Raw genomic sequence first — 24,335 nt, 5'->3', positions numbered from 1 at the left:
CATTTTTTTCCAAATAATAATTAACAAATTGTAACACTGCTAGCTAATGGCGGGGATTTCTAAATTTACACAACTAGGTCAGCTGTGTTACTACGCGGATCGATGAACCACCAATTATTACACATAGGAATAATATAGTTCTGTTTAAACAATAAGCAGAAATAAGAAAAAACGAGTGAAAAGTTACCTATAATTTTAATGATATTGTTTGAAATGCCTTTTAAAGACAATGTAATAGCTAAAATTCACGAACAATATAATATTTAATTTGCTCGTAATACGTCAGGAAACCTTCAGCGTGCCAGTTTTATCAACGAAGAAAAATGTCAAGAATTGTTCACTCAATGTCTGAGTCGTCATCGGTGTGTTTTCTTTTATTGATCTTCATGGAATTATTCGTTGCTGAAAAGTTTAAGTTTATATTAAATGTGTCTCCATAAATCATCGCTCCACTGAATAATCCGGTTGACAGTTCATTCAAGTTTTCTACATGAGGAGACGGTGCATGCGACGGCATTGTTACTAAAGTCGACGACAGTCACTTTTCGCACCCTTGTTTTGGCTTCGTACACAATAAATATAGTATATCTTACCGTAATTTCACTAGAAATCCATATTTCGTAAAAGGTACAATTTTTTAATCACAAGATTTTGTTCAAACACATCCGGGTGCATTAGTAATGTAAATTTAAAAAAAAAAATTCAATAGCAATTTTACATTGGAATTTTTCCAAAAAGGAAACGTCATGTACCCAGTTTATGGTTATTGTAAGGAGATGCAAAGTGACGTCATTGGAATACTGACGTCATTTAAAATCAAAATTAGCTGTATTATTACAATGCTGCGCCACATTAAAATAAAAACTAGTCTACTAACCTTGACCCCTGTCAAATTCCTATAACAAGCAGACAACGCTGTTTACAGGTCTGTATTTAAAAAAAAAAGAAATTCACAATTCTGGACAAAATATTAATTTGAAGTTTTGAAAGATGAAAGAAATAAAAGGTACCTTTTGTCAAATATATCATATCACAAAATTACGGTCTGTAGATGTTTTATTTATTGAATAAAAATAAGAATTGTGTACGAGGCCAAAACAAGGGTCCAAAAAGTGACTGTCGTCGACCTTTAAAATAAAAGCTCGTTGGTTAGTAGTGTTCCCGTCTGAAGTTTTGGTATCGCGCTCATTAAATCGTAAATATGTATCACCGTTTTCGTCTGTTTTCAGTTCAAATGTTCCACAAAATAGCATTTTAAACAAACCAAGCACCAACTTTGTTTACATATCGCGAAGGGCATTCCCGGTAACCATGTGCTATAAATAGTAGCGTTGAATACGGCATAGTTCCGGCAGTTGAGTTGAATACGGAAAAGTGTATTTCATTTTTGTATTCAAAACTGTATTTATATAGTAAGATTTAATGGGTATGTGTGTGTGTGTATATATAAATATCCCATAACTTACCCAGAGGCTCGCATAATACAATTTTTATTCCTAATATATGATATTGACGATACCGAAAAACACTGGTAATAACCTCTATTTATTAACCCGGTTAATAATGGTATGCAAATCTGCAAGGTCTCTAGGTAATTGTTTTGCTGTGGGTGGGTCATTTGCTTACAAGCCAACAAGACCCGTGTACCTGAGCGTAACGTTTTCAAAGATTTGTTTAAAATGCGAGACGTCAAACTAATCTGTGCTAATCGCGATGACGTCATATTATCGATGGCGGCGACTTTAGTACTGTGATTTACTAAAAAAAAGCAATTAGAATGTTATTTTAGAAGTGTTATAGGATAAATAGAATTCGCTACTCGTGTTTTTTAATATGTAAAATATCAATCGGCAGAGCCTCGACAAATACCGATTAACATAGACTCGGTTGATATTTTCCATTTTAAAAAATACTCGTGACGAATCCTCTCTCTCTCTCTCTCTCTCTCTCTCTCTCTCTCTCTCTCTCTCTCTCTCTCTCTCTCTCTCTGTCTCTGTCTCTGTCTCTGTCTCTGTCTCTAGCTCTCTCTCTCTCTATATATATATATAAAGTCCGTTACCTAAAGCTGTTAAATACACCCGCCCACCCCCTGTAACCACACATAACGTTTGGACCTATACCACCCCCTCCGGCATTACGTAATATTTGAATGTCCCAATAGGACGAAACGACCCTAAACACGTAAACCAAAAGGACAAGAAAAATACAGATTAGTTATATATTAATGATATTGTTGAAATCGGCAGGGTGGTTTTAATTATCGACAATTACAGATTCGCCATTTAGTGTACATAAACGGTTACAGAATCCTCCCGCAACTATAGTCCGCCCCACTGGGAATGCCTTTTTTCATGCTATTGAATTTACTACTGGTTATTTATTTCTTAGCCAATTATTTTCTAAATTGGACACAACAATAGGAGTGAGGTTTTTTTTTTAATTATTATTTTCAAAACACTATTACTTTTCTTCTTAATTCAAACAAAATTAAAATTATTTTTTAAAACCAAACATTTTTGTAGGAGGATAGGACGGTTTATAACTACACCCAATGTTTTATGGTATGTATGTATGTGTGTGGAGTGTGGAGTGTGTGTGTGTGTGTGCGGGGGGGGGGGGTGTTAATGGAAAAAGGCACATTGATTTGTTAATCATCGGCTATTGAATGTCAAACATTTGGTAATGTTGAATATAGTCTTAGAGAGGAAACCCGCTACATTTTTCCATTAGTAGCAAGGGATCTTTTATGTGCACCATTCCATAGACAGGATAGCACACACTACGGCCTTTGATGTACTTTCCCATTTGTAGGGAATTTATATCAAAATTTAAAAAAAAAAAAAATGACGTGGCGTGGGTTTCTGAGCAACGACCTGAAAAACACCAACGTGCCACAAAGTAGGCAGAATAGTCCATATTATAGAGATTTGAAATTCAATTTTAACTTAGTTCACTACACAGATCACTTCCGGGTGAGAGTTTATCCACTATAGTTCCTAATTGTGGCACATGTTATGGTTCATATATTCACTTCTAGGAAATGGTGAAGAATTAAAACAATATGTATGTTTAATGGTAAGCCTTCTGGCTGTATTTTGCCCATGTTATTTTGTAATATTGTGCATCGACCTTTTGGAACATGGGTATATAGCGCAAGTGACAGTCGGAGTGAATCGGTTAATGAACCACCTGTTCGGACCGGTACTACAGTCAGATGCGGTTATAACAGCAAAAAACTGAGACGGAAATGTTCACAATTTTGGAGTGAATATAAATGCTTATATAATGTATGTTCGCAATGGTGTATGTTGTTAGTGCCAACGAGAACCCGTTCTATGGACAATCTTCGCTTGAAGTTGGCCAGTTTAACATGGGTTTCAATGGCAGATGACATCTGTGTAGTGAGACCGTACATAAATCATATATTCAAACCTAACTTGAACTCAATAACTCTATTTTCATGCTATTCCTTTTTTTACTTCCTGGTATCAAAAGGTCACTTCCTATATGGAGTATAAGATGGAGGTGTGCAAGTTTTTTGTTGTGCTGTGTGGGTTTTTGACATTAATGATTGATAATTGCGTCAACATTGAAACTGACTTAACAGTGGAAGTAAATGCTGGATCTGAGCATTGTTTTTTTCAGAGTATAAAGAAGTCAACATCCATTGAAATTGAATACCAGGTGATAATGAGGACATGATATAATATAGGCCTACCCAGTTCTAAGGTCGACGACACTCACTCTTCGCACCCTTGTTTTGGCTTCGTACACAATAAATATAGGTAGGACTTTCCTTTGGCACTGTCAAGTAGCGTAGGCTATAAATTACTTGGCATTTTTCGGATAACATTAGTTGTGCATTAAAACCAAAACAAAGAGTTGCACATTATAAGGATACCTTTGGGGTGTTATCGACAGGATACGGCAAAAGTATGTGCTACGTACTGCCTCCTTTTCTGAGACGACCCCTGTAACTGCTGCCAAAGGCGGAATCGCCCATACTTATTTTTTTTGTATCACTTAACTCGAAATGATCGATGTAAAGGTATTTGACGTCAAACATAGGATTGTTGTGGTATTAGAGCGGGACTCGTTGCCTACCGTTTGGTAGTCAGGAATTGCCAAAAAAAGACCATAGGTCATTGAGTTAGGGTTAAGGTTAGGGTTAGTGACAGTGCCAAAGGAAAGTCCTTCCTAAATATATTATATTTTACCGTAATTTCACTTGAAATCCATAATTCGTAAATAGTAAAAAAAAAAATAATAATAATCAAAAGATTTTTTTCAAACACAGTCCGGTGCATTAGACTAGTAATGTTCAAACAAAAAATTTGCAATAGCAATTTAAATTTTGCATTGGAATTTTCCAACATTCTTCAAACGAAAATGTCACGCAATATGTTTATTGGTATTATAAAGAGATGCAAAGTGACATCATTGAAATATTGATGTCATACAAAAGTAGCTATATTATAACAATGCTTCACCACATTAAAATAAAAAACAATCTATCCTCGTTTAATCGAAAACCGTACGACTAAGAGGAAATGGCTGGTCATGTCAGGCTATCAATTTAACGACATTAATGTTTACCTTGTTCAATTTAGAAATAAAATGTATAAAAAGGTAAGTACATGCTCGCATGTTATCCCTGTTCCATCAAAAATTACACCAGGTGGTAAGAAAATGTAATTTTAAAAGCATTATCGAAAACCGTACTATGATGTTATCAACGTAATGGCAACAACATAAAATCGGCTTTTCCTGCGAAAACAGTAACATGACAGTTACGTGACCTAAAAGCGGCTATCCGGAAATGATCTGTCATTACTCATTTGGCACTGCTAGCAGACGTGTTTGGTTGTGTGGATTCCGTCGTGCACCTGTTGCTCTTTAGGGATGCATTTGCATTGCATTCATTAAGATTCCAGGGTGCAAATTAACTAATAATACATTTCACTGTGCATAAAACGTATTCTTACTTTTTCCCCCGCATTTTTAAGGAAATTTTTAAAAAATGTACTTCCTTAACAAGAAGTTCTTGTCGTATCAACAATCGAACATGTGCAGACATTACAAAATACCCGGAAGTAAAATAATACGGTTTTCGACAATTGGCGATACTTACCGTGACTCCTGTCAAAATAGATACAAGAGCAAATAACGCAAATTACATGTGGGTATATTTTTATTTTTCATAATTTTAGACAAAATGTTAAGTTTAAGGTTTAAAAGATGAAATAAATAGAAAGTACCTTTAGTCAAATATATCATATATTAACTATAGTCCACAGGGAATGCCTTTTTTTCATGCTATGGAATTTACTACACGTTATTTATTTTTGAGCCAACAGTTTTCTAAATTTTGTTGTTTTCAAAACACTTGCTTTTCTTCTTACGTCAGACAAAATTGTTCAAGTAGTGGACGTCAATTTTTAATGAATTGTAACAGTTATAGGGGCGGGACATAGCCCAGTGGTAAAGCGCCCACTCGATGCACGTGTCGGTCTGGGATCGATCCCCGTCGCTAGGCCCATTGGGCTATAAGTCTCGTTCCAGCCAGTGCACCATGACTGGTATATCAAAGGCCTGTCTGTGGGATGGTGCCTATAAAAGATCCCTTGCTGTTAATAAAAAAGAGTAGCCCATGAAGTAGTGACAGCGGGTTTCCTCTCTCAATATCTGTGTGGTCCTTAACCATATGTCTAATGCCATATAACCATAAAATAAAAAATGTGTTGAGTGTGTCGTTAAATAAAACATTTCCTTCCTGTAACAATTATGAACAGTAAATTGGGATTGGGGGCGAGTTGACCAAATATTGAGGGACTTGGTAACATTTTGAGGGTGAGTTTTTTGGGGGGCAAGTTGACTAGCATTCAAAGAAAACTACTGCATTCAAATTTGGGCAGGATTTACAATACAATATAAGGGGCCGTCCATAATTTTCACAAGTGTACAAATAGTACACTTTTGACCATCCCTCCCCCCCCCCCCCCCTAAAAGTGTACATCCCCAAAATGAAAAATGTTGATCGACATTTTTCATTTTTAAAAAAAAGTCTATGCTGGCCCCTTAACCCCCTCTTCCCCCCACACCCCACTGCCCCCCGTACAGTTTGTACGCTCGTGAAAATGTTGAAAATTACAAAATGATTTATTACCGTGTTTACATATGATGTATACATATAATTGATGTATACATATATACACCTAGCAATAATTGGTTGAGCACTCACTGGAGGTGCTTGCATTGCAGGATTGAACCACCTCCGTGGATTGTTTTAACTGATTGTTTTTTTTTCTCGTTCCAACCAGTGCACCACAACTGCTCAAAGGCCATGGTGTGTGCTTTCCTGTCTGTGGGAAAGTGTATATAAAATATCCCCTACTGCTAATGGAAAAATGTAGCAGGTTTCCTCTGATGACTACGAGTCAGAGTTACCAAATGTTTGATAACCCATAACAGGTTCAGGCCCTCAAATTCCACCCACTAGCCATTCACACTGACTGTACCCCTTGGATACATCATACACATTATCTAGATACTTGTTGACCTTCCTGTTACGTAATATTTATCTTACCTTCATTTCAAATCAAACGTATGGTAACAATAAGTGCACTTTTTAAATTGTATCATTTACTGATTTTAACCTCGTAAGTCACTTAAATGAGTTAATAATATGAAATCTTGTTTTCTTATTGCAGGTAGGGACGGGATGTAGCTCAGTGATACAGTGCTCACTTGATGTGCGATCAGTCTAGGATCGATTCCTATCGGTGGGCTCATTGGGCTATTTCTCGTTCCAGCCAGTGCTCCACATCTGTTCTAACAAAGGCTGTGGTATGTACTATGCTGTATGTGGAATGGTGCATATAAAAGATCACTTGGTGCTAATCAAAAAGAGTAACCCATGATGTGGCAACAGCGGGTTTCCTCTCTCAATATCTGTGTGATCCATAACCATATGTCCAACACCATATAACCGTCAATAAAATGTGTTGAGTGTGTCGTTAAATAAAACATTTCTTTCCTTCTTATTGCAGGTAATAGATGGAGGAGACCTTGACATCAATTTTTATGTGCACAGTCCAAACCATGTTGTTCTTGCTGCTGATAGTAGGAAAACAGAAAATGTTGTCAAGTAAGATCGACAAAACAAATGTGCAATCAGATAATGAAATATATTTTAACAGTATTGTAAAAAAAAATTTTTATCAGTCTGTAAACTTAAAATTTTGGAAGTTATAAGTACAGTAAAACCTGTCTAAGCCAGATCATGTCGGGGACTTAATATTTCTCTGGTTTGGAGAGAATCCAGTGTTTAGAGGGTCATGTTTTAGAATATACAGTTACTTCCCTTGACATCGTTTTCGTAACTGCGAACATGTCCGCGAATTGCCGAATGAATATGACTGTCGAAGCAACGACTCATAATAATGTCGCTATATCCCAATTTTGTTATGTATCTTTCTTATTTATTAATTAACATTAAAACAAAAATAAAAACAACAGATTTCAATGTAATTTAGTTTTTACCACAATTAAGGTAGCAAAATGACAGTCTTTGTAATCATCAATTACGTTGCAAGTTGTCTATACCGGCACTTTCACCATTGATCTTGAAAAGCGTGACTTCCAGCTTTCTAACCATCCATTGGAAGCCTTAAAATCACGAATCAGCATATCAGATGAAAATTTCGAAGCTTTTTCCTGAATGATCTGTCCAGATATGGGAATATTCTTTGCTCGCACATGTTGAAACCATTTCCATGTCAGTTCATTCAGTTTGTTATATTTGCAGCCTGTACAGAATCACATTTTGTTGGCGCTAGAGTTATTTTCATATTCTTGCAGATAAACTGTTTAACAGTCTTTTTCATTAATATGTCTGACACAGTGAAAATGCCAATGCCATACTTTGCTGCCAAATCCTTTTGAATTAATTTTGGTACAGACTGAATCTTTAACCAAATCAAATTTTACTTTCAATGATAATTCTACACGCCTATGTTTAGCCTGTGATGGTCGAGACATGTTCGTTTGTTGTTTTTAGCAAAATTCAGCGTGCATGTTTTTCGTATTTATCGTAGAAAAGATAAAAAAAATTGTTTGTATGTAGTGTATACAAATTAAGGCACTTGTGTATATTTTACTCTAAATTAAGTTGTTTCTAACATTCAAAGGTGAAAAACCTAATGAGAATTGTCTGAAGCTGTAAAGAATTTGCTCAGCCCTGCACTGCTACAAAGAGGGCAGTTGAAAACAATCAAGCATTAATTACTCTGCTGTCTGCTAAGCTGGGCTGAGACTGTGGAAATGGGTGACCCGTGATGTAACACTGGATGCTGGACAGCAGAAATTCTGGTCTGCATTGTTTTCTGGAAGTCGTGTTTTCGTTCAGGTTACTCTTCATTCGTTTATGCTATGCTGGTTTGTTCAGGTTAATTAATAAAGGATTTTACATTTCTGAACTAAAAATCAATCCGGTTTCCGAAATGGACAGGTTCCAGTTTTATCATGTTTTTAATACATGGTTTAAATAAGAGAATATTTGGGACTGGAATTTGGCCGTTTTTGACAGGATTTTGGTATGTTCAGGGCCCGGTTTAGACAGGTTTCACTGGATATGTTTTAGCGAAAGATATTTAGTCGAAAGGCAGACTAGTCTCCACACAAAATTGTTTGATTTGCCCAACATTCTTTTCAATTGCTTGGGGATGACCGGACGATCTTAAAATGCTTAGATTTCAGCCGGCTAATTTACCACAACTTTGTGTTTCTGCAAATCCCAGATTTTAGGTCAGAATCATAAGATTATGACACAGAATCACAAAATAACCTATATTAAATCAAGTTTACAATTCTAGCGGGTTCCTGGGAAATTTTTTTCCTAAATTTATTGCTTGGGTTTGTCAAGGGTAGTTTGATGCCAAGTTGGTAATGTTACATTTGTAAATATTTGGTTTTTGTATGAAGGACATATCAGTTAAGGGATCATACAACAATTTCAGCCAATGAGTAGCCTGTAGGTGACAAATACACTGTAAATCAGAAAATATTAGCGACCTTAAAATTTAGCGAAATCCATATCAGTGACATATTAGCGACATAAAACTTCAGCGAGGTCGGCATATCAAACATTAAAAAAAAAGTAAGCCTTATTTGTTTTACAACTGACTGGTCACAAGAACACTTGATACTTTTTGATGTTATGAAATGCGCACTATTTTCGGTTTGAAATATAGCCTCAAACATTCAAGCGACGCTGCTTGTCTCCAACTAAATTTTAATAAAAACATTACAGTGTCATACATCTAAACTAATTAGTATTGTTTGCTGTATTTATTGCCTAATCTATAGCCTGTTGTTTGTCCAGTTAATCGCCAACGAATCAACCACAATGTCCAATGAAAATGTGTTTTCGGAGTAGTTTATTTTGTGTACAGGGGTTGTAAGCTGTTTTTCCACTGAGATGTACTAGTAATCAGTGCTCTGGTACTGTTCTCACTTTGTCAAACACTGCACTGGATGTGACAATAGTTTTAATTATTGTGCCACGAACGGTAGTGTACATAGGATATGTGACGACGTTTTATTTGCCTTAGTTCTGAAATCCAGTTGAATTGTTCACAGTTGATTAATTCAAATGGTTATTAAATATGTATACATTTTAAGACTTGTTTAATTTTTTTTTTTTTATCTGACTTTATTTTATATTTAACGTTATGAAATGTTTGCGTTTTGTATGGCTTCGCTAAATTCGCGAATATTTTATGCTCGCCAACATTTTCTAATTTATAGTAGTCCTGATGAAAAGAGTGTACCTTTTCATATTTTTTTTTTAATGAAATCAAAACTAAATTGACTGTTAGATTAAACCACTCTCATAATTATAACTGGCAAAAATAGGCTTGATTCCTGCTTCTAGAAATGAATGCCATATACTTATATTGTATTACTGGTCTCCCGAATTTAATCAGAGTTGCTTCCCTTTTAGGAACGTTAGTAAAGTGGTAATATACTCTTCCAAAAAAGTAGGGGAATCTGAAATATTAATGTTAATATCAACTGTTAGACCGAACATACGTTTTGAACACAGACATCCTAGTAAAGAACGTTCAGGTCTGTTTATCAACATACCGAAACACATTCCATAGTTTTCACATGCATCACGCAGTTGCCCTGTACACGTGCGTGGGGTGTCATTCTCGATTTTGGCAATTTCCAGGAAGGTCCATTAATCACTGTGGAACATTATTTCTGTCAATCTTTTTCATTCTGTTGATCATACAGTTGTTATTGTTTTGTTTTTAGTCATTTTTATTGTTTGAAATTGCGATTTACTGATTAAAAAAATGTCAACTTTCAAATTTCACTTCTGACCCCAATCGTCCTTCAAGATCTTTGGTTGTCATAAAACCTACTGTAATACTGAACTACTGGTTGTAATGTTTGCCCAATTAATTCACTATTATCATATAACCATTCCCCACAGCTAATATACGGCAATTGTAAATTCTTATTAGAGTTCCCCTACTTGTATTGAAGAGTATATTTTAAACGCCGGGTGGCAGACTTGTTATTAGTCCTCTACTGGTCCAAATTAGATAAGGTAGGTGAGCTTTAAAAAAAAAGATAATTATTTTACTACCTTCACCAAAAAAATTCTATTTTTCTAGGTATGGTCATCTTCTTGAAAACACTTTTTTTTAAAGGCTTAAATAAAATTATTTGGATGGGGTTTTTTTTGCAGGCCCAAAATGCAAGGTATAATCTTAGCATTTCACAGAAAAAAATGACTGAATATTTTTTGCTCATTATGCAACTTTGAGAGTAACCCATTAATGTGTTACAGAGTTGAAGCCAACATGATTGGAGACTACAAGTTTTGCTTAGACAACAGATTTAGCCGCTTCTCCAAAAAACTAGTATTCTTTGAGCTGACAACTACAAGTGGTGATGATGATGACGACGATGACGATGATGATTGGGAACCTAATAAGGATGAACTTGTGGAATTGGTTGACATGAAAATTGAGGATTTTAAAGTAAGTTTTACACGCCAGGGTCCATATTTTCAAAGCTATGTTAGGGCGTTGAAATTGCAAAACCCTCGTAAGCTATGACGTGTGCTGTAGAAGCATTTTAGCCTACGATGGTTTTGCGATTTCAAAGCGCTAACGTTGCTTTGGAAATCCATAGCCAGATCTCATTTTGGTCGGTACATGTATCTCATCACTTTAACAAACATACATACAGACTATTGTGACACGATAGGCCGAATTCAAGTACGAATCAAAATAATACCCCACCATGTTTTTGCTTATTACATACAATTCATTAAACTCCATGAAATGAAAGTTTACTTTAAGACCGTATTAGCATTATGATCACCTGTTACTAAATACACATGTACAAATAACAGGCATAATAAACACCAAACAAATTGCCTTTAAACGCTTTTATAGATGAGAAATTACAAAGTGCATCAAAACACAATTTTGAAAAACAACTACATGTATATGATATGGAATTGATTGCTATTGACTGGATTATTGCACATTGTTGTCACATAATTATATTTCTTTAAATGTTTAATTTTTTATGTTTAATATAAATAATCATATTCATATACTTACCTTTGTTTGGCACTCAATAACTGATGTGTATTTTTGTGCTAAGGTGTTGTTCATTCATTCATCATTCATTCATTCATTACACATGACAGTGTGGTCACACCTGCCAGGTGTAATGGTATCAGATGTAGTATAGTCTATTTAATTAGTTTGTATGTGGATATTAGAATAATAATTTTTTACTAATAAAAGACAATATTTTAATGTAATAACATGTCATAATACAGTTTTAATTTTTTCATTCCATGGATTTTACTTAATCATATGTAATAAGCAAAATCATTATTTTGATTAGTACTTAATTTTTAAATTAATTTTTGTTTTGTTGCCATTTTAAGAATGTATGCAATCATTGAAATACACAGGTAAGCATAGAATGTGGTAAACTATGTACAGGTTACCACAAAAGACGAGCGTGTTAACTTACAGTTCACCATGCATACATTGCCACTAGTATTCCTATAACAATCCCATCACAGACACATTACTACTTTAATACATTAATGTTAGTCTTTCATATCACTGTTCTCATTATACTGCCATCTGAAACCTGTCTAAACCAGACCCTCAACAAACCAGAATCCTGTCAAAACCGGACAAGTTTTATGGTCCCATATTTTCTAAATTCTAAAGCACAACCCTCTATAACACCAGATCCTGTCTGAATCAGGTAACTATCAGGTCACAACCCTCTATAACACCAGATCCTGTCTGAATCAGGTAACTATCAGGTCACAACCCTCTATAACACCAGATCCTGTCTGAATCAGGTAACTATCAGGTCACAACCCTCTATAACACCAGAACCTGTCTGAATCAGGTAACTATCAGGTCACAACCCTCTAAACACCAGATCCTGTCTGAATCAGGTAACTATCAGGTCACAACCCTCTATAACACCAGATCCTGTCTGAATCAGGTAACTATCAGGTCACAACCCTCTATAACACCAGATCCTGTCTGAATCAAGTAACTATCAGGTCACAACCCTCTATAACACCAGATCCTGTCTGAATCAGGTAACTATCAGGTCACAACCCTCTAAACACCAGATCCTGTCTGAATCGGGTAACTATCAGGTCACAACCCTCTATAACACCAGATCCTGTCTGAATCGGGTAACTATCAGGTCACAACCCTCTATAACACCAGATCCTGTCTGAATCAGGTAACTATCAGGTCACAACCCTCTATATAACACCAGATCCTGTCTGAATCAGGTAACTATCAGGTCACCTGTGTGATCCGATTTACACAGGTTTTACTGTATCTTAAATATTTTATATTTGATTAACACAACGCATCAACATTTTATGTCGTAGTACTTTTGTTTATCAAGATATTGTAGAGAACGAAGTACTAATATATTCTCAATTTGTTTCGACTTATTTCGATGCCTGTGTATACAAACAAATTGAGGGAACGAAAGAAACAAAAAACGTTTTCTATTGATTTTGGGATCAGCACTGCTTCTAAATTATGGTAGCCCACTCCCATGGCTAATGATATTCAAAGTGGGGCAAGTAAATAACTACTATTGCCATCCCCGATGGCTAGTGAAAAAAAGAAGTCAAATGTTGCAGTTGTCTATTTTGTAAATATGAATATCCTGCCCCCACCCCAAACCCACAATGTCAGTGTTTTTAATCTCTATCTCCCTCTTTAGGTGACATATCTGATTATTACTATTATTCAGTAAAATTGTATTAACTTAAAAGTTAAGTAGGGCTAGTGAATTTTTAATCGTGGCTAGTAAATGTTAAAAATCACTGATCCCATGGCTAGTGGATTCTATAAAAGCCCTGGACCAGTGTTTTTATATACATGTAATGTTGGACACCATGGCCTGATAGTTGCCTACTTGGTCAGTTACTGACTTTTATGGACTGGCTAACAATTAAATAAGAAAAATGTTTTGGAAAATTGACCAAATTGCAATCATTTCCTCAGTAAATCCTGTGGATGTTAAATCAGTTTTACTCTGTATATATTTATTTTTCAGAATATTATCGCCAGTGTCAAAGTGAATCTGGAGAAGTCCGTACAGCTACAGAATTTAGTGAAAATGTTCGAGGCTCGAGACCGCAACATTCAAGAAAATAATTTTGAAAGAGTTAATTTATGGTCGTGTGTATTCCTTGTTGTAATGATGTTAGTAGGTTTAACTCAAGTTATTATGATTAGACATCTGTTTGCAAATAAAGCCAGTCAGTCTGTACAAACAATGAAAGTACGGACATAGCTGACAGCCGTTTGGTATAGAGTGAAACTGCGAGGTTCAGTTGTACGAGATTACTTGTTTTCGGTCTCCTACCGGTCCAGCCGTAGGAGACCATAGGTTTCGTCTCCGTCCGTCTGTCTGTCCAGCATTTAGTTTTCCTGACTTTTTTTTTCGCAATGCCTCAATATACTGAGGTGAAGTTTTAAATGTATCTTTATCAAGTTTAGTAACTGTTACAGATCAACTTTCATGGGATTTACCTATTTTTCCGCAATGCCTCAATATACTGAGGTGAAGTTTTAAATGTATCTTTATCAAGTTTAGTAACTGTTACAGATCAACTTTCGTGGGATTTACCTATTTTTGACTTATGGCCTGGTCTTGTTCGACTTTCATGAGAATTTATTTAAGGGCCTAAACTCTGTCAGAAATGTGAATGTAATCCATGCTTGACAGAGTTAAACTTAAACTTGGACAATATGAAAATTTGTTGGGCCAGGTAGGGGACGTGTATTGCTTTAGCAGTACTCGTAGAATGCTTGTTTAATTTTATATATTGGGTAAATTCTGAAAAATAGAATGAGAAAGTGTGTTAGACTTGAGTGCTATCCAGTACTTATTCCATTATGGCTTAGTATTATGCAGTGCTTAAAGAAACCAACAGACCATTTCTGGACAGGTATCTTTGTGATTTTGAAAGTTGAGGCTTTGGACAGTTTTAAACTTTTAAAAATGTATTATTTAACAAAAAATTACTGGTACTTGATTTCTGATGTTTCACATTTCTAATATTTAAAAAAATAAAATAAAACAAACGTTTTGAAAAGTCTGGTTTACCTAGAATGAAGACAAATATTAAACAATTGTTTAAACATAGATTATCTATATGCTTCGATAGAATGTTATTTCATTTAATTAATTTTTGTTAATGTTTGCAGCCCTGAACATTAAATATTTTGATTTTGTACAAGAGTTAGAGCAAGGAAATCAAAACATTTACAGACCTTTTTTTAAAAGTTTATACATCAATATTTTAACCTGATATACATTAGTGTTGGGAATCGTACTGATACAATCGCTTAGAATTGTAATACGTACTTAAGTAGATTTAAATTATTATGACTGTACGCTTCTTGTCATGTTCTCCATAATAGACTCTTGCCTGTCATTAATTTAACTTTTAATACCTGTTCATTATTGGTTTTCTTTATGTCCACATGAAACTGTGGACATCACATTTCTCCTGACAATCGATTATAGATTATTGTAATCAATATCACATCGGTAGAGCCCAACTGTGCACACCACATTTCTCCTGACAATCGATTATGGATTATTGTAATCAATATCACATCGGTAGAGCCCAACTGTGCACACCACATTTCTCCTGACAATCGATTATGGATTATTGTAATCAATATCACATCGGTAGAGCCCAACTGTGCACACCACATTTCTCCTGACAATCGATTATGGATTATTGTAATCAATATCACATCGGTAGAGCCCAACTGTGCACACCACATTTCTCGTGACAATCGATTGTAGATTATTGTAATCAATATCACATCGGTAGAGCCCAACTGTGCACACCACATTTCTCGTGACAATCGATTATTGTAATCAATATCACATCGGTAGAGCCCAACTGTGCACACCACATTTCTCGTGACAATCGATTATTGTAATCAATATCACATCGGTAGAGCCCAACTGTGCACACCACATTTCTCCTGACAATCGATTGTGGATTATTGTAATCAATATCACATCGGTAGAGCCCAACTGTGCACACCACATTTCTCCTGACAATCGATTGTGGATTGTTGTAATCAATATCACATCGGTAGAGCCCAACTGTGCACACCACATTTCTCCTGACAATCGATTGTGGATTGTTGTAATCAATATCACATCGGTAGAGCCCAACTGTGCACACCACATTTCTCCTGACAATCGATTGTGGATTGTTGTAATAAATATCACATCGGTAGAGCCCAACTGTGCACACCACATTTCTCCTGACAATCGATTGTGGATTGTTGTAATAAATATCACATCGGTAGAGCCCAACTGTGCACACCACATTTCTCGTGACAATCGATTGTGGATTGTTGTAATCAATATCACATCGGTAGAGCCCAACTGTGCACACCACATTTCTCGTGACAATCGATTGTGGATTGTTGTAATAAATATCACATCGGTAGAGCCCAACTGTGCACACCACATTTCTCCTGACAATCGATTGTGGATTGTTGTAATAAATATCACATCGGTAGAGCCCAACTGTGCACACCACATTTCTCCTGACAATCGATTGTGGATTGTTGTAATAAATACCACATCGGTAGAGCACAACTGGGCCCATGCTTATAAAACTTTTAGTGTGTAGACTCAAATCTCTAATGACGTCACATGCATGCAATTTGTATTTCGTTGTGATGACATTAGTGTCTCAGACTGAGAGTCTCAAGTGTTAGACTCACGGTTTTATAAGCACCAGGCCTGATGACTATTCGATTATAATCAGTTATTGCAACATCAATAATAAACACTGTCAACTAACTGTCAGATAAGCATCTTGCATATATAACAGATTCAAGTTTGTTTTTGCATTTAGAGCTGTATTCTAGTTGCAATCTCAAGGCTATTTTGTATTATTTATTCATTTAGCATAGCTCACATTAATTAATATCATTTAGATAGTTTCTCATTAGAGCACATGGAAATGTGTTACTTTTTTAACAATGTACGATATGTCCTCTACTGTTAAGTGTGACATTCTATTTTTTTAAAAAGGCAAAATACATTTCATATCAAGGCAGTTGATGTTAAAAGTTTATTAAAAGTGTAGTTGTGTTTGTATTTTGCATTAAGAAATGATAGCATGAGATTGCAGTTTTATTTTTTAAAAGCATATTGGGCCAAATTTATGAAGCTTGTTTTTCTTAAACGCAGGTGTTTAAGCATTGTAAATGAATGTAGTTACATGCGTACAAGACATAAACAGGTGTTTAAGCATTGTAAATGATTGTAGTTACATGCGTACAAGACATAAACAGGTGTTTAAGCATTGTAAATGATTGTAGTTACATGCGTACAAGACATAAACAGGTGTTTAAGCATTGTAAATTAATAGTAACATGCGTACAAGACATAAACAGGTGTTTAAGCATTGTAAATGAATAGTTACATGCGTACAAGACATAAACAGGTGTTTAAGCATTGTAAATGATTGTAGTTACATGCGTACAGGACATAAACAGGTGTTTAAGCATTGTAAATGAATAGTTACATGCGTACAAGACATAAACAGGTGTTTAAGCATTGTAAATGATTGTAGTTACATGCGTACAAGACATAAACAGGTGTTTAAGCATTGTAAATGAATGTAGTTTACATGCGTACAAGACAAACAGGCTTTGGAAATTCGGCCCTTAGAATTTAGATGTTCACAAATTACAAGTTTTTGCTCTACTTTGTTAAAACAAAAATGATTTGACATTTGTATTTTGCATTAGGAAATGATAGCATTGCAGTTTAAATTCTTTTGACTACCAAAATCACTTGACATGCACAAAAATACACCACTAGTCACTTATACATATATCAATCAGGGTCATAAATGATACGTTTGCACAATAGAGCATTTGATATTTACGCAAAAATACTATTAGTGTATGAAGTGGCAGTATTCAGACTTTAAAAGCTTATGTGAAATTAACATTGACATGATGCATGTGAACGATACAAAAAAGCAATCGTAATTTGCCATCTAAAGAAATGTTTAATTTGTTGAGATACGTTTTGATTGCATTTTAAGATTTTTGCATTTGTTATTGATTGTATAAACTAAACACAAATGATTTTCATGTTGTTGTTTTTCAGTGTTTCACAGTTGTAAAATTAACAAAGCTTATTAGCAACTTTCAAAATTAATGTTACATAAGGTGAAATATAGGATTTGAGGTATCATGCAGTTGTGTATTTGGATTTGTACAAATTAAGGAAATATTAAAAGCCAGTCATTGCTTTCTATTCTTATATGATGTCCATGTGCCTTTCCCAGAGGAACACCAAAAGAAAATAGTTCTTCCATAATTGACCATGTCAGGAAATGTATTGGAAAGTAATACATCGAAGTGTAGATGCTAGGTTATTAATATAGACTACAATAAAATTATTTTGTTGAGAGAACAGAATGACACATGTTTACTTCCACTCCAGGCCCCGTGCTTATGAAACTTTTAAGAGTCCAGACTCCGTCTCTAATGACGTCTCACACATACAATTTGTATGGGGTTGTCATGACATTAGTGTTTCAGACTCTATTTGTATGGGGTTGTCATGACATTAGTGTCTCAGACTCTATTTGTATGGGGTTGTCATGACATTAGTGTTTCAGACTATTTGTATGGGGTTGTCATGACATTAGTGTCTCAGACTCTATTTGTATGGGGTTGTCATGACATTAGTGTCTCAGACTCTATTTGTATGGGGTTGTCATGACATTAGTGTCTCAGACTCTATTTGTATGGGGTTGTCATGACATTAGTGTCTCAGACTCTATTTGTATGGGGTTGTCATGACATTAGTGTCTCAGACTCTATTTGAGTCTGGACTCTAGACTGTAAAGGTTTTATAAGAACCAGGCCAGATCGGTTCATGAATGCATAATGTTCAAACATTGCTAATCTTCAAGCAATAACATTCAGTGTTCTTATTTTAAGTTTGTGTGTGCGTGTGCATGCTTGTATTTGTGTGTAAATGTTGGAGAGAAAAATATGTATAAAAATGGACATTTGTCCTGTTTAGCACATAACATGTCAGGTATGTTACAAACTATCAATCTATGCATTCATGTTTTTATATACAATTGTATATATTGTTTTTACATGTTAAATTATAGTTTCATTTTATAGTTTGTCTAAAAGGTTTATTATTATTTTTTTCTTCTATATTTGCATTATGTATTTTCAGTTATAATCCTAAAAAGAAACAGTGCTAGATTAAGTATTTAGTTACAATTTACAAATCAAAAGTGTTGAATCACACACTGAAACTGAATATGACCTAGGAATTTAACATTTTCCTGGAATATTGCTAGCTGTCAGAAGATTATTATTTCATTAATATAATTTGGAATTATTTTTAGCACATATATTTTCAATATTTAGTGGACTTTGTCCAAGTTGGCGCATTCGAAATGTGGATTTCTGTTTAACTCGGCAGTCTCAAAGTCCCGTCCTGTGACAGTGGTATTGGCACATTTTGTTGGTATCCTGTGACTAGAGTTTAAATAGAGTCCACTGTAAATGTAATAATGCAAATAGGCAGTGAAATCTTTATGACTTATTAAATGAATTGTCGTAATATATGAACAGTGCTGAGTAATATTCTTGACACATTCCAAGCCTTGGAATTCATTTTGTAGAGTGGGAAGCAATCTTTGCTTCTCAGATTTCAAGTTGGAAGAAAATATTAGAAATTGAGAAGCATTTCTAGAAATTAGTCTTGTTGTGTCAGCAATATAAAAACCGGTACATTTTGTTGAATATCGTGTCATGATTGACTACACAAGTTTCAGAGATCACTACACAATTTTTGATGTTAACTAGCAGTTGCTAATCAAGTTTTTAATTATTAGAAACTGTTGAAAACTTGAGAAGAATATGGATAAAAGCATAAGATTTCTATTTTCACTTAAAACGGATAATCAGGAGATCTCATTATATCTGGAATACTGTCAAAAATAAGATGGAATGCAAATGTTTATTATTCACATAACTGAGTTAATAATAATCATACAAGGTACACATGTGTAATGACGTAATTTTGGGAAGCGACGTCATAACATGACATTGGTTTCCGAATCCAAGCTCAGACTGTGCATTTGAAATATGATGTCATTTCATCGTCTCCTTCTAGTTGTGGCTGAAACATTTTGATTTGGATCTTTTTATTCATAAAACAACAATAATATGGATAGTAAAGAAATTATTATACTCGCGTGTGAGTCATACTGATTTTACATAACTCGTGTCTGGATTCACATATTACTCTCGCTCAGGCAATGCAAAAATCCTGCTACTCGTGTCGTAAAATCAGTACAACACACAAGCTCGTTTAATAATCTCTGTTACCAAAAGCTGCTTATGAAGTTAATTATTAGGAAGCACATTGTGCATTTTGATTGGCATTTGCTGCCTGCCTAGGCAATTTCAATCTTCAATCAAATCTTTTATAGAACTGCCTTTACTATTCCTTAACATAGCACTATATTTATTAGTCGAGTTTTTATGTGCAGTATTACATAGTTAATAATACCACTAATAGGATCAAAAGTCGCTTACATCAAGGTCTTTATTATTGACAATAAAGACCGGTTTTCTGTTCACTTCAATCATTCATATTAAAGAGACGGTCCTGAATTTGCTGTAATGTGTTAAGATGTTGCCGACTAACAGAGACTTTTTAATTACCATAATTATATATTAAATATCTTTTTAATTTTACATAAATTATCAGTGGCTGTATATTAAATGTGTTTCTGATCGTCCTAGTGTTCGTACTGGGTCAAACTTCATCTTATTGCCTAATATAGATTTATTAATATGTACGAAATTATTTGGAGGCCAAATCCAGTTTGGGCTTCTTATAAATATTAAGACAATCAGAAACACATTGAATATACCGGTACATACACTGATATTCAAAACGAGAAAATGTATTTAAATTTAGATTTTATTAAGTTTAATGACACCACTAGAGCACATTGATTTATTAATCATCAGACAAAACCCACTACATTTTTTCAATCAGCAGCATGAAATCTTTTATATACACTTTCCAACAGGCAGGAAAGCACATACCACAGCCTTTGACCAGTTATGGTGCACTGGTTGGAACAAGAAAAACCCCAATGAGTTGAATGGCTCCACCGAGGTGGTTCGATCCTGCAACGCAACAAACATAGTACAATGCAGCAAACTCAGGATGGTTTGTTTAATCTCGGAATTATACCATCCCTATATGATACTCATTGCTTTCCATAGCATTAGGTTATGGAACAGAGCCTTGTGATATTTAGATTAAAATTTGCCTTGTTGGTCTTCAATTGTTGTGTTACAAAAGTTCAACATGTACAAATGTTAATTGTGTTTTTACTTTTCCACAAAGTTTATTTATCATTCACAGTATTTGTTAAAACATAATTTAGTTGTATGTTAAAACATTTTGTGTACAACCACCATGAGCTTTCCACATTTTAAACACTTGTTAATTCATGAGGTTTTTAAGTTGTTTACTTAGAAAAACATGTTAAAATTATCAAAACATCATTAAGATTATTTCCACCTTATATGTAACGAGCACAAAGATCAAAATGAAATCCATTACCTGTTGAAATCCTTTATTTTCGTGGAATAAAATTTTCATTTCATATTTAAATTTGTGGATCGAAAAGGTGGTAGTATAAATTATATGCATACTTCATGTCTTTTCGTTGTTTTCTTAAATTCGTTCACTGCAGTAGACCACCACGAACAAAAGTGACTTCACAGTAATTATTATCGTTATGTATGAGTTGTTAACAAAACACAGTTTAGCTTTATGTATCTGTTCTTATTTATAAGCACTTTACCTGCTGTGGATTAAATTCTTGCCTTTGCTTACTCAGGGTGGATTTGCTATTCATGTTGCTACATCTCGGCACGACAATGCTACTATTCCAGGGCCTTGTTTTATTAAACAATCTTAGTGTTAGGATCACCGTAAGTCCATGACTACCTTATACACTTAAGGTGATCATTGTGCTAAGATCGCTCCATAAAACGGGGCCCTGATCTTTATTACATTTACCAGGCACTAATCTAGCCGGCAAAATGATGGGAGTTTTTCTCACTGAAATCACTGAGTTATTAGCTGTAGTAAGAAGATGCAATTGCCAGTATATTTTGGACCCAATCTGATTTAAAAAACAGAATTTGTCACAGTTCACTTACAAACGTATGGGTCCCTTATTTTACTTTCATGCAAGACTGTTTATCAACACAAATTGTGCCATTTGCAGTTGACCAGTCAAGTGTTGTTCTCAACTGGATTAATTGCAGTAATGCTAGAAAATACTAGTTATTACTGTCATTTTAATACAACAACTATCCTATTAAGCTTTCAATATAGTTTTAGTGACCCGGACCTCAAACACATGATTCTATTTTTTATATTTCAGCATATTTTTGTCAGTAGAGCAGAAAATCATCTCGTGTACACATCACTTAGTTTGTTAATTACTGGTATACATAGATTGAAAAAACCCAAACATAATATAATGCTTTTACTGACTGGCAGTTAATGTATACTGAACAATACAAAAACCCCCAGAGTTGGTGATCGTCCCCTCCCGTACCTGAATTTATTTTATTTTTTATTTTGTTAAAAACTGTTAAAATTGTGTCGAGATAGCAGCAATTCAACTTTCGTAAGCACCATAATGGGTTAAACCATCACCAAGTCCATCTGGCGGCCAGTGAATGAACTACAACATCCAGGCGCATGCGCTGTTGGCTGCTATTCCCGCAGGCAAAATGGTCTCCACGGTTTTATAAAGTTTTTCACAGAATTGTTTTTTTTAAAAATAAAAACTCACCCCCGATTTGTGTGATCAAAAGGACAATCATCAACTTTTTTCTCCTTTTTTTTTAGCCCAATTACAAAATGTTTGACATCCAATAGACAATGAATAATTAATCAATGTGCTCTAGTGGTGTCATTAAATAAAACTAATTTTAACTTTCATGATAAAATTAATCTTGTAAGTAGAAAACTGAATTAATATTCATGTTTCTTTTGTTATATATTTTTTTTCAGACCAGGAGAAATCAAACATACTTAAAGGTACTTGGCCCTCTAACAACACTGTATGATATTTCTGGTTGAAACATCAGTCTCCTGCTTAAAATATTCATTTCTGTGCATCATCTAGGCTCAAAGTGGTTTGTTTCTCTAAATATTTCTGTAAAATACTTACTTTAGTTCCTTACTTGAAATATTCTATGCAAATCTGTGTGTTCATTCTTGTGTCCCTTTGTTTACGGAAGCTGCAGAGTTGGTTTTAGTACATGTACTGACACGTGCTATAGCAGTAGACGCAGTCCTCCTTTAGACAAGAGTTGGAGCCATATATCGAGATCAGGGCCGATTACCCTCACAACAATGTCGTAACTTCTTTTGGAAGTAGTCTTGTGCAGAGATACAGTATTGAGTTTGCTAATGGGAGATTCATAGACATCTGTATTAGGGCTTCCATTACCTAAACTTTCTAGTTGTTTTGGTGTGCTACCGCTGAATACATTAACATATTTTTATCAACTTTCTCAAAAAAATACCTTCTTTTGAAGGCAATTATACAGTCGAATCAACTTTATTGCATATCGTTTTATAGCATAAATCGGTTATTTAGGCTGCACAGAACCGTTTAGCATTAAATCAATACAAATTATGTCGCATATTTGAATAGCTTTATAAAGACAAACATCAGTTAATTGTATTTGAAATGACCACATAGGAAGAAATTATTTCAAGCACAAAACATTAGTTTTGGCCAGAAATACCATACCATGTTGTAGGGGAAAAAAGTACCGGGTACCTTTAAAAAACTGGACTCAAATTCACAAAACTCCATATCTTTACATTTATGGTTAGCAGTCGGATGTTTACAACCATTTTGTTTTTGTTTCACACAGAAAATTACATCAGTATGGAAGATGGCTCATGTTAAGTCATTTACATGTATTTCGAACTAGATTATTTTACTGTTCATAATTATAGCCACAGTTTTCTTGTCGTAAATTAACTTTTATGTGCAGAACTAGACTACTAAATCCATAATTAAAAACATTTGAAATGCACATATATATTTTTATTCATGATTACATAATTTTCTGTGTGAAATAAAGATACCAAATGCATGTGAACTTATGGTTACTAACCGTAAAAGTATAGTTAGAATGTTTTACGAATTTAGGCCCAAAACTGATCAAAAGTTGTGATATTGGATTGATCGACGTTGACTGATAGTCATTTTGTTCTTGAATTTGATTAACAACAAATTATTAAATAGTGCAGAATTATTTGTATTTTAATATTTTGTAATTTTTATTATGGTAAATACATCTTGTTGATTTTTATAAATTGTTTGTTTTTGTTATTAAAGAATTGAGAGTTGTAACTGTAGAAATTACCAGTCCAGTTATGTTTCTTTTAAGCATTCATAATATTTTACCGGCCTCGGTGGTGTAGTGGTAAGGCCATCGGTCTACAGGCTGGTAGGTACTGGGTTCGGATCCCAGTCGAGGCATAGGATTTTTAATCCAGATACCGATTCCAAACCCTGAGCGAGTGCTCCACAAGGCTCAATGGGTAGGTGTAAACCACTTGCACTGACCAGTGATCCATAATTGGTCCAACAA

The 24,335-nt window shown here is 34.6% G+C and overlaps 1 protein-coding gene across 1 annotated transcript; it reads left to right on the top strand.

Annotated features, from left to right (window-relative positions):
• The first annotated feature begins 3,534 nt into the window (after window positions 1-3,534).
• On the top strand, window positions 3,535-16,869 carry LOC121380467 (transmembrane emp24 domain-containing protein 1-like). The gene is made up of 4 exons (XM_041509287.1): window positions 3,535-3,684; window positions 7,050-7,147; window positions 10,862-11,054; window positions 13,645-16,869. The coding sequence occupies exons 1-4, from the start codon at window positions 3,568-3,570 to the stop codon at window positions 13,882-13,884; spliced, it is 648 nt and encodes a 215-aa protein (XP_041365221.1). The 5' UTR covers window positions 3,535-3,567; the 3' UTR covers window positions 13,885-16,869.
• The last annotated feature ends 7,466 nt before the right edge of the window (window positions 16,870-24,335 follow it).

Source organism: Gigantopelta aegis, chromosome 9, assembly GCF_016097555.1.
Source record: "Gigantopelta aegis isolate Gae_Host chromosome 9, Gae_host_genome, whole genome shotgun sequence".
NCBI lineage: Eukaryota > Metazoa > Mollusca > Gastropoda > Neomphalida > Peltospiridae > Gigantopelta > Gigantopelta aegis.
Note: the sequence above shows the minus strand (reverse complement) of the source record. Positions and strands in the feature narration are given on the sequence as shown.

What these genes read in the sequence shown, in the direction of transcription:
- LOC121380467 (XM_041509287.1), top strand. Translation starts at nt 3,568, where the DNA reads ATGATTGATAATTGCGTCAACATTGAAACTGACTTAACAGTGGAAGTA. An exon ending in CCATTGAAATTGAATACCAG is followed by an intron (nt 3,685 to 7,049) that starts GTGATAATGAGG and finishes TTCTTATTGCAG; the next exon opens with GTAATAGATGGAGGAGACCT. An exon ending in TGAAAATTGAGGATTTTAAA is followed by an intron (nt 11,055 to 13,644) that starts GTAAGTTTTACA and finishes TTTATTTTTCAG; the next exon opens with AATATTATCGCCAGTGTCAA.